General features: G+C 47.2%; 1 protein-coding gene across 1 annotated transcript; it reads left to right on the top strand.

Moving 5' to 3' along the window:
* Positions 1–341: 341 nt before the first annotated feature.
* Positions 342–8,530, top strand: LOC115448052 (helicase domino; the record flags this gene model as incomplete). The annotated part of the gene is given in 12 exon segments (XM_037447245.1): positions 342–1,642; positions 1,733–2,050; positions 2,127–2,804; positions 3,382–3,590; positions 3,666–4,147; positions 4,234–4,488; positions 4,858–5,055; positions 6,884–6,918; positions 7,001–7,076; positions 7,078–7,485; positions 7,488–7,776; positions 7,779–8,530. Coding segments are annotated over 12 exon segments (4,512 nt in total), but the record flags the coding sequence as incomplete, so codon positions are not given.
* Positions 8,531–15,109: the final 6,579 nt, after the last annotated feature.

Below are 15,109 nucleotides of genomic sequence, written 5' to 3' on the forward strand. Positions count from 1 at the left end.
TGATTTGCAACAATTAAACAACTTTTTTCATATCTTTAAAACCCCTATTTGCTTAAGACTGAAATAAATACAAATGAAGTAATAATTAAAATTATGATTTTACATGGTTATTTGATTAAGACGCATGACTGACGCAAAGATAGCCTGGTTTTGGGCATTGTCCTTTTTTGCTTATTTATATTTTTCATGTATGGACAGAAAATGTTTTGTTTTTCTTTTACTTGCTTTCAAGTCCAATGATGGGACTGTCAATAATCATTGAATTCCTTGAAATACTATCAATCATCTTCAAAAAGTGGGCCATCTATATGTACCATAACTACTTATTTTATATCTGGCAGTTGGTGGAGTGGAAACGGGTTCGACGAGTGGAACGAGCGCGCAAGGAAGCACTCGACGAACAACTCAGTTACATCGTGGACCGCACGGAGCGCTACTCGCGCCAGCTCGCCGCCAACATGGCGCCCGCCGGCCCCGCCTCTACCGCCTCCACCTCCGGGCCCGCCACCGCCGCGCCCTCCGACGACGAGTTCACGCCGCGCGGCTGCTCTGACGACGACGAGGAGACCATCGCGGCCGCCGAGCGCGAGGCAGGGCTCGATGCCGCCGCGCATAAGGACGAGATCGAAGCGCTACGCCGCGAGTCCCGCCTCGACCTCGGCGACCTGTTACCGCCCGGCTACCTGCCCGTCCACTCACCGCCGCCCTCCGACTATTCGCCCGACGACGACGACGACTCCGCCGACGACGAGCGCACCATCGCCGAGCAGGAACGCGCCGAGCGCGGCCGCGACGCCGCCGCTGAGCTGGATGCGCTGCGCCGTGATGCAGATCTCGATATCGACGAGCTTGTGCGACGGTACGCCGCCGGCGAGCCGGCCGACACCGACACGGATGCGGAAACCGCCGCCACAACCTCCACCGGCGAACAATCAGACTCGGACTCTGAATCGGACGCGAGTGGCACGCCCGAGGAACCCCTAGAAGTTCTCATGCAAGAAACACCTACGGACGGACCAGAGGCGAAAGCGTCGTTATCCGCGGCTACAGCGATTACCGCCGACGCGGGGGAGTCGGAACGGCGTGTGGAAGAGGCGTCGTCCCTGGCGGCATCACTGCAGCCTACAGGTACGACGTTGTCGGAGACCGCGGTAGGCACACCGGTGCCGCGCTTGTTGCGGCACGCGTTGCGAGAATATCAACACGTCGGTCTGCACTGGTTGGCAACTATGCACGCGCGAGGACTCAACGGAATCCTAGCGGACGAGATGGGGCTCGGAAAGACCGTTCAGACCATAGCACTATTGGCTCATCTTGCACTGGAACGACTCGACTGGGGGCCCCATCTTGTGGTGGCACCCACATCTGTTGTGCTCAACTGGGAGATGGAGTTTAAAAAGTGGTGTCCTGCTTTTAAAATACTTACTTACTACGGCACCATAAAAGAACGCAAGCAGAAGCGGGTTGGATGGACCAAAGCAAATTCGTTCCATGTTTGCATCACTTCATACAAATTAGTTGTACAGGACCACCAGAGTTTTAGACGAAAAAAGTGGAAATATCTAATTTTGGACGAGGCCCAGAATATCAAAAATTTTAAATCTCAAAGATGGCAGTTACTCCTGAACTTTCAGACAGAAAGGTGAGATTTTTTGTATTCCAATATTGTGTTTATTTCGTTGCCGTAAAGGTAAAGTGGATGTATCTGTGACTGCACATTGTTATGTGGCAGGCGGCTGCTGCTGACGGGCACGCCGCTGCAGAACAGCCTGGTGGAGCTGTGGTCGCTCATGCACTTCCTCATGCCGGACGAGTTCGCGTCGCACTCGGAATTCCGCGAGTGGTTCGCGGAGATCGGCGCCATGGCAGAGGGCGCGCGCTACGCAGAAGAGCCGCTGCGGCGTCTGCACGCCGTGCTGCGGCCCTTTCTGCTGCGCCGCCTCAAGCGCGACGTAGAGCGCCAGATGCCGCGCAAGTACGAACGCGTGCTTATGTGTCGCCTCGCCGCGCGGCAACGCTGCCTCTACGACGACTTCATGTCGCGCGCCAAGTTAGTAACACTTCCTTTGGATCCAGAGATCCAACTTATTTAATTCCATTTAATACTCAATATTTTTAATCTACAGGACTAAGGAGAGTCTCGCGTCTGGCAATTTGCTCAGCGTGATAAACGTACTAATGCAGCTACGGAAGGTGTGCAACCACCCCGACCTGTTCGAGCCGCGGCCGGTCACCTCCCCGCTGTACCTGGGCGCGCTGCGGCTGCACTCGCCCGCGCTCCTCATGCTGACCGAGGTGTGCGAGCGCGCTGAGCTGGCGGCGCGCCTCGGCGGAAACCTCGCCGCGCTCGAGGCGGCCGACGCCGGCGCCTTCGCCGCGCACCGCGCCCGGCACCTCGCACCGCCGCGCCGCGCGCTCGAGGAGGGCGGCCGACGCGCGCCGCCGTCCGCCGCCGCGCTCTCGCCGCTCGCTCCGCTGCGTATCCACCTCCGTCTGGTGCCGAGAGCCGCGCCGGCCGCAGCCGCGCCGCCACCGCCAGCGGTCGCGCTGGCCGCGACACCGCACTCTGCGCGTGCGCCACCACCGCCAGCCCCTCGCGCGCCGCCGTGCACCGCGCCGGCGGCCCGCTTGGAAGCGAGGCGACGTGCAGCTCTTCGTCGGCTGGCGGCTTGTAACGAGCGCCGGTGCTGGCGACTGCCGCTGTATGGAGCGGATTTACGCGCAGCGGTGTGGGCCGGTCCGCCGCCAGTGCCGCCGCGGGATATAGCTGATTTGCTTACCGAATTACACGACATCATAGACAGGTATTGTTATTTCTTTAAATATGAATAACCCTGTTAGGGTGTTAGTAACGTGTCATACTCTTTTTGCTATTAAAACACCAAGCATTTGATAAATGGATTCAGTTAAATTCGAACATTCGATTCAGTCATTGAGTGACTCTCGTAGCGTTCAATGGTGATACTTTGTGAAAGTATTTCGCTTAAATAAGTGGTAGTTTATTTTACCTAATCAAAATCTGTTTCTAACAAATAATATTACTAAGTTATATTCTTAAAGAGATATGTAGTATACACCATTGTTGTCCAAAAACCTGCAAACAAATTAATAAGTATAAATCTTTGAAGTATAAGTTTACTATCGTTTTTTTTATTTGTAAAACGATATAGGTCTGGCGACATTTTATAAACAAGCTAATAATCGTACAAACTCTTAGTATCCCTTAAAAATGTATAGTGTTACTTTTATTCCGTAAAACCCATGGTCGTGGTACAATGTGAGTGTCGTTATCACTGACGTAAAATTATCGTTATCCAAAATTCCCGTCATTTGTACTTTTTTTCTTTTCTTGTTAGTGATTGGTCATGTTGTGGGTACCAGATTTAGCATCTGCTGCGCCACGGTGCGCGCGGAGCCGGTGTCGGTGTGCGCAGGCGCGGGCGGCGGCGCGCGTGACTGGCGCCGGCGCACCGCGCGCGCTGAGGCCGTCGCCACGCCGCCCGCGCGCGCCGCGCTCGCGCTGCTGCACGCGCCTGCCTCGCGCCAGGCCGTGGCCTTCCCGCACCCCTCGTTGCTGCAGTATGACTGCGGTCAGTACCAAATGCACATCCACACACACCACTCGTCAGCTTATCATCTTATCGTGTGTGTGCTCTCATCTGCAGGTAAACTACAGACTTTAGCGGTGTTGCTGCGACGGCTCAAGGCAGGCGGACACCGCGTACTCATTTTCACACAGATGACGCGCGTTCTGGACGTACTGGAGGCGTTCCTCTCGATGCACGGATACGCATATCTGCGACTAGATGGAGCCACGCGTGTCGACCGACGGCAACCGCTCGTCGACCGGTTTAATGCAGATCCGCGCATTTTCGCATTTATCCTGTCCACACGGAGTGGTGGTGTCGGTCTTAACCTTACCGGTGCCGATTCTGTAGTATTCTACGACTCCGATTGGAACCCGACGATGGACGCGCAAGCGCAGGACCGATGCCACCGCATCGGACAAACTCGCGACGTTCACGTGTACCGACTAGTCACTGCTGCCACGGTCGAGGAAAATATTTTGCGTAAAGCGGAACAAAAACGTGCGCTCGGTCACCTCGCCATCGAGGACGGACATTTCACCACGTCGTATTTGCGTGGGGTGAGTGCGACACACAATATACTCGTATATATCAATGACATGTTGAATCTTTAAGTAATTTGTAAAACTTAATTGATATGTGTCAGGCGAACATCAAGGAGTTGTTCGGTGCGGAGGCGGCAGTGACGGAGAGCACCGCCGGCGGCGGCGGCGAGCTGGAGAGTGCGCTGGCCGCGGCCGAGGACGAGGCGGACGCGGCGGCGGCGCGGGCGGCGCGCGCAGAGGCGCAGGGCGAGCTCGCCGAGTTCGACGAGAGTGTGCCGCTCGACGACGAGCCGCGCCCGCAGCCGCGCGACGCCCGCGACCCGCACGCCGCCGAGCTCGCTGCGCTCATGAGCCAGGTCCGCACTACACGCACCTTGCCTGCTTACAGTTTGCATTTACTTGTCCGCGTATCGTATGTTAACTCCTGAATGGCACCTAGTTATTTTTGCTGTGATCCGACAGCAAAAAATTGTCTATTTACGCCGCTACACTTATCTTTTTTATAAATAGTCCATTCATTCTATACTATTATATAAAACTGAACAGTTAGTTCGTTTGAAGGCGCTCAACTCGGGTACTATTGTTTCGAATTGAAAAATTATTTTAGTGTTGGATAGCCCATTTATGATTTGAGATATTTGCATATATATTTTTTATGAATTTTTCCGATGTGGTGTGGTGATGTGCTGTTTTGTAGTGCTGCAAAACGCTGATGTTGTTTATAGTTGACACCGATTGAGAAGTACGCGATGCGCGTGGTGGAGAGTGGTGAAGCGGCCAGCGAGGCGGAACGTGCCGCGCTCGGGGAGATGCGCCGCCAGCTGCGCGAGTGGGAGGAGGCGCGCCGCCAGCTGCGTCGCGAGTCGCCCACGCGCTCGCCCTCGCCCACGCTCACCTACAGCCGCGGGCCGGCGCGCGCCGAGGTGCGTGCAGCTCGCCGCGCGCGCGCGCGCCGCCGCCCCTCGCCGCCCTCCTCGCCCCCCGCACCGCTCCCGGCGCCCGCCGCCTCCTGCGCGCCCTGTCCGGCCACACCCGCCTCCACCCCCGCTCCCGCCCCGGCGGCGCGCACGCGCTCTCGCGGCACGGTGCACATCAACCTGTGGACGCTGGACGACGCGCCGGAGGGAGGGGGTGCCGCTCGCCGCCGCGCGCTCCGCAACGGCACGCTCGACGCTTGGCTCTCCACCGCGAGGAATAAATGATTGGAACTAGGCTCGTGCGTTTATGTTTCTGACGTTCGCCCGCCCCGGTGCCGCTCGACGTCGACGTAAATGCTTGGGCCGCGGCGCCGGGCCGAACGTCAGGGACGTAACGCGCACAAGCATTTACGGGCGGAGTCGAGCCGGCGTCGCCCCCTCCCTTCCCCCCGTCCCGCGTGTCCCCGCGGCCGCCGTGCCCTCCCCGGTTGTGAGCACTAAACCCGGAGGATGGCACGGCACACGCATGTCTTGATAAAATGTTCAAGTCAGCAGATTTCCTTTGTCTTATTCTTATACATTTTGAAATTTGTACATTTGTTACGATTTCATTACAAAAGTTATAGAAGTGTAAACAAACATTTTATTATATATTAATGATTTATTAATTATTTGAGCTAAGTGCCGAACGGCGTAAGGCGCGGCCTGGTGGCTCTGGTCCGACGCCACATACACGCCAGTAGCGTTTTCGCGTTGCCCTTTGGGCGGCGACTCATAGCATGCTTTTAATTAAGTTCTTCGAATCACACATCTGTCTTAAATTTAGACAAGACAGGGAAATTCGCGAAAAATTGTTTCTGTTTGTTTACATTTGAGTTTTGACTTTTTTAAAATAGGTATTAGAAAAACACTTTCACTTAACTTGAACATTTTATGTGCAATAACCACTAATTAAACCAATAGCGAGGAATATTATATAATATCAAGACTGATCTAAGTTGGACACTCCACATGCCCGGCGTGTCTTGTTATAATCATATTGTTGTATACATATAACACAATAAGTCGAGTCAGTCGTGGCTAACTTAGAGCAGCTGAGCGGTAGGGTAGTTGGGTCAGCATCCCTTGTGCATTGACAAGTCGTAATAACTTCAACGGTATGTCACTAGCGAGCTTGTCACTTTATCTGCATCATCTACGCATACGGGATGCGTTCGGTACCAATTGAAAACAAATATTTTAGAGATAAAAAATCATGACTTGAAGAAAACATGAACAGATAATAAACTCGAAATATTTTTGATGAACTAATAAAAATTAGAATAATATATTATACTCTATAATGTCTCATCCGCTGCGCCTAGTTACAATTTTCTTCTAGACTAGCTAATACGTACGATTCCAAACGGGAGAGTCCTTTAAGTATAATTTCAGGTAGTTCAATTTGTAATAGCACTGTTGAATGAAAATTGCTTCATTCTTAAGTTAAAATCGATCATTTCATTTTGAAATAAAATATTTTATTATAAACACATTACATAGAATTTTACCTTGGGATGGAATTTAATTAAAAGATAGTTGGTGAGTATGGATTAAAGTTTTACAGTAAAATAGCTTCCACTTGTTAATAAAGTTTTCGACACTTGTATATATTTAGTCTTACACCATTTTTACATATTATAAAACAAATTCCCTCACCGCATCTGACAATAAATTCGAAAAATTCTCGAACCAATGTCAAACTTGATGTATTGCTACCAAGGCGAAGCAGTGACTGGTCGCTAGTAATATTATAATTGTGATTGTCTAATGTATGGTACGGTCCTATCCGCAGGTCTGGGTGAACGCAGCCGGAGACAAGATGCCGGTGAGTCACAACGAGATACCGCGCGCTCTGCCAGTGTCTAGTGTCAGCCGGACCGTGTCTCACGCGTCTCTCTCCCTGCAGGTGTAGGTGTCTGCCCACGCCGCCCGCCGGCGACGGCGACGTGTACTGCGAGACCTGGTCGCGCCCGCTCTACTCGCCGCGGCGCCGCACCCGAGGCGCTGCTGCCGCCCGTGCACCGCCGCGAGCCCCGCGCTGCACGGGACGCGCGCCGCCCGCGTCCCACCGCCCGCGCACCCCCGCACCGCTCCTCGTTGTTCGACGCGCGGCGGCTCCGCGGCCCCGTCCGCGCCTCGCGCCTGCCACACGCGCCTCGCTGCCGCGCATGCGCCTCAGCCCGAGTGGTCTCCCTCGCCGAGGACGCCGCGTTGCGTCGCGCGCTCCGGCTGCAGCGTCTTCCGTCAGAACCGCCGCCTGCGATCGCGCCCAATTGGGAGTGGGTCGCCGAGCTCGTGGGCGAGGCGGCGCGCGCCTACCGGTCGGCGCGAGTGTGTCGCGACCGGCACGACGCGCTCGCCGACCCCGAGCGGGCGTGCTGCCGACACCGGACGACTGCCTGCCGCCCGTCGCTGCCTTGATCGACGAGCGTCCGCGCCTGCCGCTGCACCGGCTCGACGCGGTACGCGACGCAGCCGAACGCCGTCGCGCTGCGCCCAAACGACGAGTCGACGATCCTCCGCACCGCAATCCTAAACACGCACAACTACTCGCCGATCACGGGATCGACTACGATGTGCCGCCGACACCAGTCGAGGTGGCCGCGCGCCGGGCGGATCGTATTGCACGTGAAAAACTTAAGGCGGCAGCGCCACAAGCGTCGACGACGGCGTCGGCGGTTCCTGCGTGGCTTCGGCGACGCCCGCGCCGGTGCCAGTGTCGGTGTCGCAGCGCGTGCTGGTGGCGGCACACAGCGGCGCAGGTGGCAAGCCGGACGCACGGCGCCTGCGCGCGGCTACGTCGGAGACACCACGCGCGACCATCGCGGGCGCCACCGCGACCTCCGCGCCCACCGCGCAACTGCTTTATAGACAACAAGCTTTTACGGCGCGACATTTAAAAATCCTTCATCAGACTGTGGCGCCTTCCGCTCAGGTAAATAGCATTTAGTACTAAGATATTTTATGGTTACTTTGGCGGTATTTACAACACATGGCAACTGTAGGTAGTTCAATTTACAACAGATATGGTATATTGTTTTCAATGAGTAGGTGTTGTTAGATCATGAGGTAAACCCACTGTGGATAATATAAAAAGTTTAAAAATAATTAAATGAAAATTTTAAATAGCCTCAACACAAAAAATATGTCTTAAATGTAAAAAATAAATGTGTTTAGCCTTCTCCTTTGTTATAAGTACCTAGTATTATTTTAATCCAAGCATGCTTGCGTCGAGAGATCGAACCACCGATCAGGGCTTGAAAGTACTACTTAAACAAGAATGTAATGTTCAAAAGATATCGCATGCAAGTGTACTTATTTGGGGGCAAGCGCCACGCCGGCAGAGTGCGAGAGACGATGTTCACATGATATACTAGTCGCGCAGTTGATATGACACGGCGTTTGACGATTGCTCAAGTTTATTTCCAACTATACCTAATTGGTATACCTTTCATTTTTAACACTATAAACGTGTTTGAAGGATATATATCTTTGTCACAGAGCGGAGCTGGTTGGCACGAGCGCCGACGGCGCTTCGCTGCGCAAGATACAGCTCCAGCAACTGTCGTTGCGGTGCGGGTCGGTCGGGCCGGGCGCAGTGCAGGCGGCTGCGGCGTAGGCCACGGGCGCACCGCCCGCCTCCGCTGCCTCGCACGTCGTGGTGGCGCACATCGCCGCGCCCGCCGCGCACTCCGCCGCACACGCCGCCGCCTCGCACGCATCCGCGCACACCGCTGCGCACACCATCGCGCACGCCGCTGCGCACCCCGCCTCGCACCCCGCCTCGCACCCCGCCTCGCACCCCGCCTCGCCCGCGCCGAGACCACCGGAATCCCGACAATAAACTCTAACGGTCGTTGAGCCGATCCAAATGAACCTGCAATTATCATATAATGACAGTCTAAACGCAAGAGTAGAGAATATGCATTCAATTGATGTATTAGATATAAAGTGTAGGAATGTAAGTTTCTTTGTAAATGGTGATCTCTGACAAAACTGTTTCAAATGCAAAAAATACCATTAAAGGAACAACCGTGTAAACTATAATATTTGCAATATTATTGTCAATGACTAAAACATTATATTAGTATACACTAGATGACGTATATAAATGTAAGTACATTGTTGTATAGTCGTTACTGGTGATGTAAGGAGCTAAGACGCGTTTGAAGTCGCATTCAGTGTTACCCACCGTACGGAAATAAGCATACACTTAAAATAAATAGTATACTTCTTAAATAGAAATTAGAAATCATTTCCATAATATTATGCAGCTACGAAGATTCCAAATATGTAATACAAACACAATGAGAATGCAGCAGAAAAAAGTGAGAGCAATCTGTACCCTGTATCAAGTTTATGTCATAATAGCTGGGGCACATGCTACAGCTAAAAGTTGAAATGAAATTGTTATTAAGACTTTGGTGTGGGTTTCTACCTCAGCCGCCGCGAACCCCGGCACTCAACTGATGGCTTTCAAATGCACATACATTTGTTCATTAATATTATACATTTCCTTAGAAAAAATAATGGATGTAAGCATTTTCCTCAAAACATACATTGACACGCCACTTAGTGTTCTGTCAGCTGTGCGATCAATCAAGCAGTATCGATGTTACCGACTGATGTTAAATTGTAAATAAAGGAACATTAATTTCGTACAATCCATTGTTTTATTATCAATGTCTAACGGTGAACAATACCCACGGCAGCCTCTAAACTTTGAATTTGTTTTAGTACAGCTAGTAAATCCCCTGCGCTCGACACCGAAACGTGAGGTGTCACACCTTGAGATGGGAGGGAGGGAGGGGTTGTGTTGTTACGAAGCAACGTGACGTCCTGTTAAAATTTAAAACATGAATACCCTTGGAACTATGACAAGCATATTGTTCTGAGTAAAAACCATTATGAATATAATGTCGAGAAAACGAAGAAGCCCCTCGAGTAGTGTTGCAGAATCATCGATAGTTTGACTATCGATGGCCGACCTAAAAAACTGTTTAGGATATCGATTGTACTATTGATTGCATCGCCTTAAACCGGAGCTTTTATATTTGACTTATTGGAACCGGAATCAGAACCGAAGTCGTAATCAGAATCGGAACTGGAGTTGGAGGCAGACAGAGTAGTAAGCAGATGTTCTATCTCACTATCCCTTGAAGAGATGAAGTCGAAGGCAGCTGGTGTTTATTTCAGTATCTTGCTTAATGTACTCTTCTTGTTCAATAGCATGCATTGATTTGAAATGACTTTAACAAAGTAGTTATACCACCTTTCTTGAACACATTTTCGAAAATTCAAAATTAACTAAATCGAAATCGCAAGTGTACAATCAATCAGAAGTTCCGACGTATCGGAATTGAAACTCCGTAGGTAACATCCCTAATCGATAGCTCTCTACCGGCTATAATATTGACAAAAGCAATATTATCGATAATAATGCATACAATAGTATCAATGGTATCGATGTTATTGCAAAAACCATTCGTTTTTACCAAAACCTATCGATTTTATCGATTGTTTTGTACTATCGACAGCCGGTGATTTTTTGATAGTATTATTTTGTCAAGATATGAAATGTAGCAGGCCAGGTAATGACACTTTTATTTAATAATGTTAAACGCTATTTTTACAGTATTAAACATTATATTAGCAAAAATAATTACAGAATACAATTTTAGACATTTGTTGACTACGTGCAACCAGAGAAAATAGTAGAAGAGTCGCCGCATGACATATCTCTTCTGCCAGTCTGCCCTCGCAGCCGAATACTCCCGGAAACGCCCGATACTATCAGCTAGGATAGCGGAGCTCAGCTCATAATAATATACAGCTCCGCTCAACTTTGGGAAGCACCATATAAATGGAGAATAAGCAGAGTTCTAAGAGCGGACATTGGAAATAATCTACAGTGTGTTAAATTACAGTCTTTAAATAAATAAACTCAGTAGCAGTGGCGAAGCGTCCATACAAGCTGATTCCCACCGGCTTCCCTTTTAGGTTTTCGGTGATACTAAACAATATATTTAATAGGTAAATTTAAATTTAAAACATATCGGTCAATGGAAAATAATTATAATAGCTTAAATTATTAATTAATGATAACTTGATAATGACATCTATCAGCCATTAGCCCGTTGTTTATTAATTTAATCGATATCGATTACTTATTTTAAATAACATTAGATGGCGCACCTTGTATTTAGTTCCCTAGAAATTCCGTTACCAAAGTGAAATTGTGACGCTACAGGTGCAAGGTAACCCGCTGTCAAGCGGCTTAATGTCGTGGTATGCTTTTAATATAGATGGCAGCACTTTCTATGACTTTTATGCCAGTGTTTGTCGGGATCGTGCGGAAGATATAGGCAAAGGAAACCCGAGCATTTTCGGCTTCACGTTAACCGACTTTGTATAGTTGTCGCTTTAAACGTATTTCAAACGTCATAATTTATTATGCTACCAATTGCGGTGTTTGTAAATTGTCATATTAATTTTATTTTTTTATAGTTCTGTGATACTTAGTTACCAGCGCTTTGTTTATTTAGAAACTACAAATAAAAGTGTATTATAATTGAAATAACTAACCACTTGTGATCAGTTAATGTCTACCTTTACGTAAGTATATTATTAGTATGTGATTTCACATATATTATTAGTATTTAGAGTGTTAAATAATTGAAGTAGATCTGAAAGTTCAGACACAAAATGTTTGTTAGAAGAAAATAAATAATATATTACTGAATTTAAAATATCACCACGATACAAGCAAAAGTTAACGAATAACCTTTCTTGATTATTTAAATTGATAATTATATAGTTTATCATGTAGGTGCATTTAAACTGTTGGTCTGTTTGGCGATCGTGATATCTGTTTCTATAAGTAGAAATTACATTTACTTACAGTTTATTTTGAAAATAAACAGATAATCATAGGTAAGTAGTGTGGTTATAATTTGAATACTTACTTTTGTTTGTTGTTATAACAAATTAATACGTAAGTAGGTACTTATATTCGTGATTAATGGAAGGAGTAGAATTTTCTACGTTTATTGTTCGATTTTATGGATGTTACAATTATTTACGCATAATAGGTAATTTAGTAGGCATATCAATGTTTGTCGATTTCGAATCAAGACTAATTCGTTGTCTTCGTTTTTTTTCCAATAAATATCCCCCGATATCTCAACTGACGCCAATTTTTTTTACACCGGGTTACCTTTTGAAAATTTCACCCTTCGCCACTGCTCAGTAGTATCCACTTACTTTATTCACAATGGTTTCTCCGTGTGTCATTTGGTGGCTAAACGACGCCTGTCTATTTCAATAAAATCGTCTTTAAAGTTGACATCTATGATTACAAGCACTCAATTGACGTGTTATTCGGGAAGTAACTAAAAGATGTCGTGGAGCCCCAAAATTAATATACCCAACTAATATTACAGTTGCCATTACATAATACAATCTTAATTGTATTAGATAATATAAGAGTTAAAATCAACATATTTTAGGTAACACAAACATAATTTTATTTATACATACATAAATGTAAATAAGAATATAATGATTTGCACGTTTTGACTGCGCATATTAGCATATTTTCAGTAAAAAAGTTATTTTTGTATAAATATCTAAGGCGCTATGAAATCTTGTCATACGGACATTTCAAATAAAACAACAACATATTACCAATTGGTAATTTGGAGCAAAAATTTGGCCCTGTTGACTGATTCATAACTAACTGTACAGTTTAATGTCTTTGAGTATAAGTTAGAGTGTCAGGCTAGTCAATAGTATTTATTACTTTATTTTCCCAGCCTTTCTTAGCGCAGCTTTGCTAGATGACTGATGAAAAATTTCACGTCGTTTCTTGACAGCTTTCCCAGTCACCACGCATCCTCGCACTGCTAAGCCACGTCGCACGTCTGTTGTGCAAAATGTAAACGCATGCAACATAGGAGATAATATATCTTATTTTTACGTTAATAATGGTTTTCATAAGCTATACTCAATTTGGTATATAGGTAGGACATTGATTATCCGTGTGCCAAATATTATCCAGACCGTTCAGTAGTTTATGCATTTGGTTTTAACGAATTTAATATTATGTTTAAACAAAAATCGGATGTGTGATAAAAGTGAGAAGTAAAATAAGATTTGTGCGTCAACTGAATGGATAGGCCATTTCGTGAACTGTACTTTATTAGATAACTGTTCGTTCATTTGCACTTCAATAGTACCTACTTAAGATATATGTAGAATCATAAACAGCCACGGTACAGTAATGTTCTATGTTGTGGTTAGGTGTGTGCGCAGGCGCATTGAGGAGCGACATGCACGTGCACCAGTCGCACGGCGGCGAGCAGCCGCGCTGCGGGCTCTAGCACGTCGCCGAGCGCGAGCGCCGCGGGTCGCAGCGCGTCACGCACCGCTTGTGCCACGTTGCGTACGAAAACCAGTGCCGGTTGCACCAGCGCGTTGAACGTCATCGCCAGCGCAGGCTTCAGTACGTGGTCTGACGCGGTAAGCACGCACCCCGCCGCCGCCTCTCGCGCCGCCTCCAGGGTACACCTGGTATCAACTTGTACGATTGACTGACTGACTTGATTCAACACCGCGTCACATGCCAGTATTCTTATTTGATACGTATATAAATTAATTTCAACAGACATTGCTAGCACCAAAAAATTAACTATTATTAAATATGCATGTAGGTATTTACATAGATATAGCTTTGATTCGCGGTTTCGCCCGCGTGAACGTATTTTCCGGAAGACTTTATTTCTAATATCCCATCAAAAATGTTAATGTGAAATGAGGACCAAGTTCAATGTTATGATAATTATCTGCCTTGGTTATTGATATCAACGACAAAAGAAGTAAGATCTAAATGGGTGCTAAGTTCAATGGTCAGTCCTGGGATTTATTTATAACAACATAAAATATTTTATAACAACTTAAGATATAATTTCTTCCTATAAATTAGAATAATATATTGAAGCCCAACGTCTGACCTGGCTAATTCGAATCAAATGCATCGCGCAAGTCTCAATATATGAGCCTTTGCCATGTTAATGTGAAATAGTTTATAAGTAATGAAGGAGTCAAAAGTGGCTCCAAATGGTTCGGGTAATATTACTCACGGTACTGTTCGCCATTCTGTTGGCTTGAATCTTGACACGCTACCGCGTGTCTAGATATTTTTAGAACTTTTTAAGAAGAACAATTCCGTCATATAATATAATTGTAGCGTAACTGTAATGGTTAACGCATTGCACGCAATGAAATCTCTCAAAAGAAATAATATAATATCTTTAATCTTCCAGTATTTGCAACATTTTTCGTTGATGCTCGCTATTATTTGTCTTAGCGTGATGTTATATAGCCTATAGCGTTCCTCAATAAATGGGTTATCCCACACTAATATAATTTTTCAATTCGAACCAGTAGTTCCTAAGATTAGCGCGTTCAAGTAAACAAACAACAAACTCTTCAACTTTATTTAATAGTATGAAAGAAGTATAGATTTAGGTGACTCCACACTCCAGTAGAATGCCCTAAAGCAATAGGGACTAGGATTGTTAACAAAGAGACTCAAAGGACAGAAAGCTTTGGTTCAAACCCTAAAACTTCAAATTACATGATATTATCCTACACTCAGACTGGTGGTAGGTCTCTCATATGTGAGAGTCTGCCTGGGTAGATACCACCGCAATAACTATTTCCGCCGCCAAGCAGCAGTGTGTAGTCACTGTTGTGTTCCGGTTTGAAGGATATTGTAGCCAGTATAACTACTGGACATGATGAGACTTAACATGTCATGTCTCAGTATGGCGTGCGCAGTGGAATACCAAACAATACCTTGTCATTCAAGGTATTGGATGGTGTTTCTACTGTTTATGGGCGGTCGTATCGCTTACCATCACGCGAACTGCAAACTCGTATCGTCATTCAAGCCTCAGAATTATTTACCCACTCAAATTTATATGTAAACGATGCTTACTGGGTCAAACCTGTTCCA

Source organism: Manduca sexta, unplaced genomic scaffold (assembly GCF_014839805.1).
Source record: "Manduca sexta isolate Smith_Timp_Sample1 unplaced genomic scaffold, JHU_Msex_v1.0 HiC_scaffold_778, whole genome shotgun sequence".
NCBI classification, from domain to species: domain Eukaryota; kingdom Metazoa; phylum Arthropoda; class Insecta; order Lepidoptera; family Sphingidae; genus Manduca; species Manduca sexta.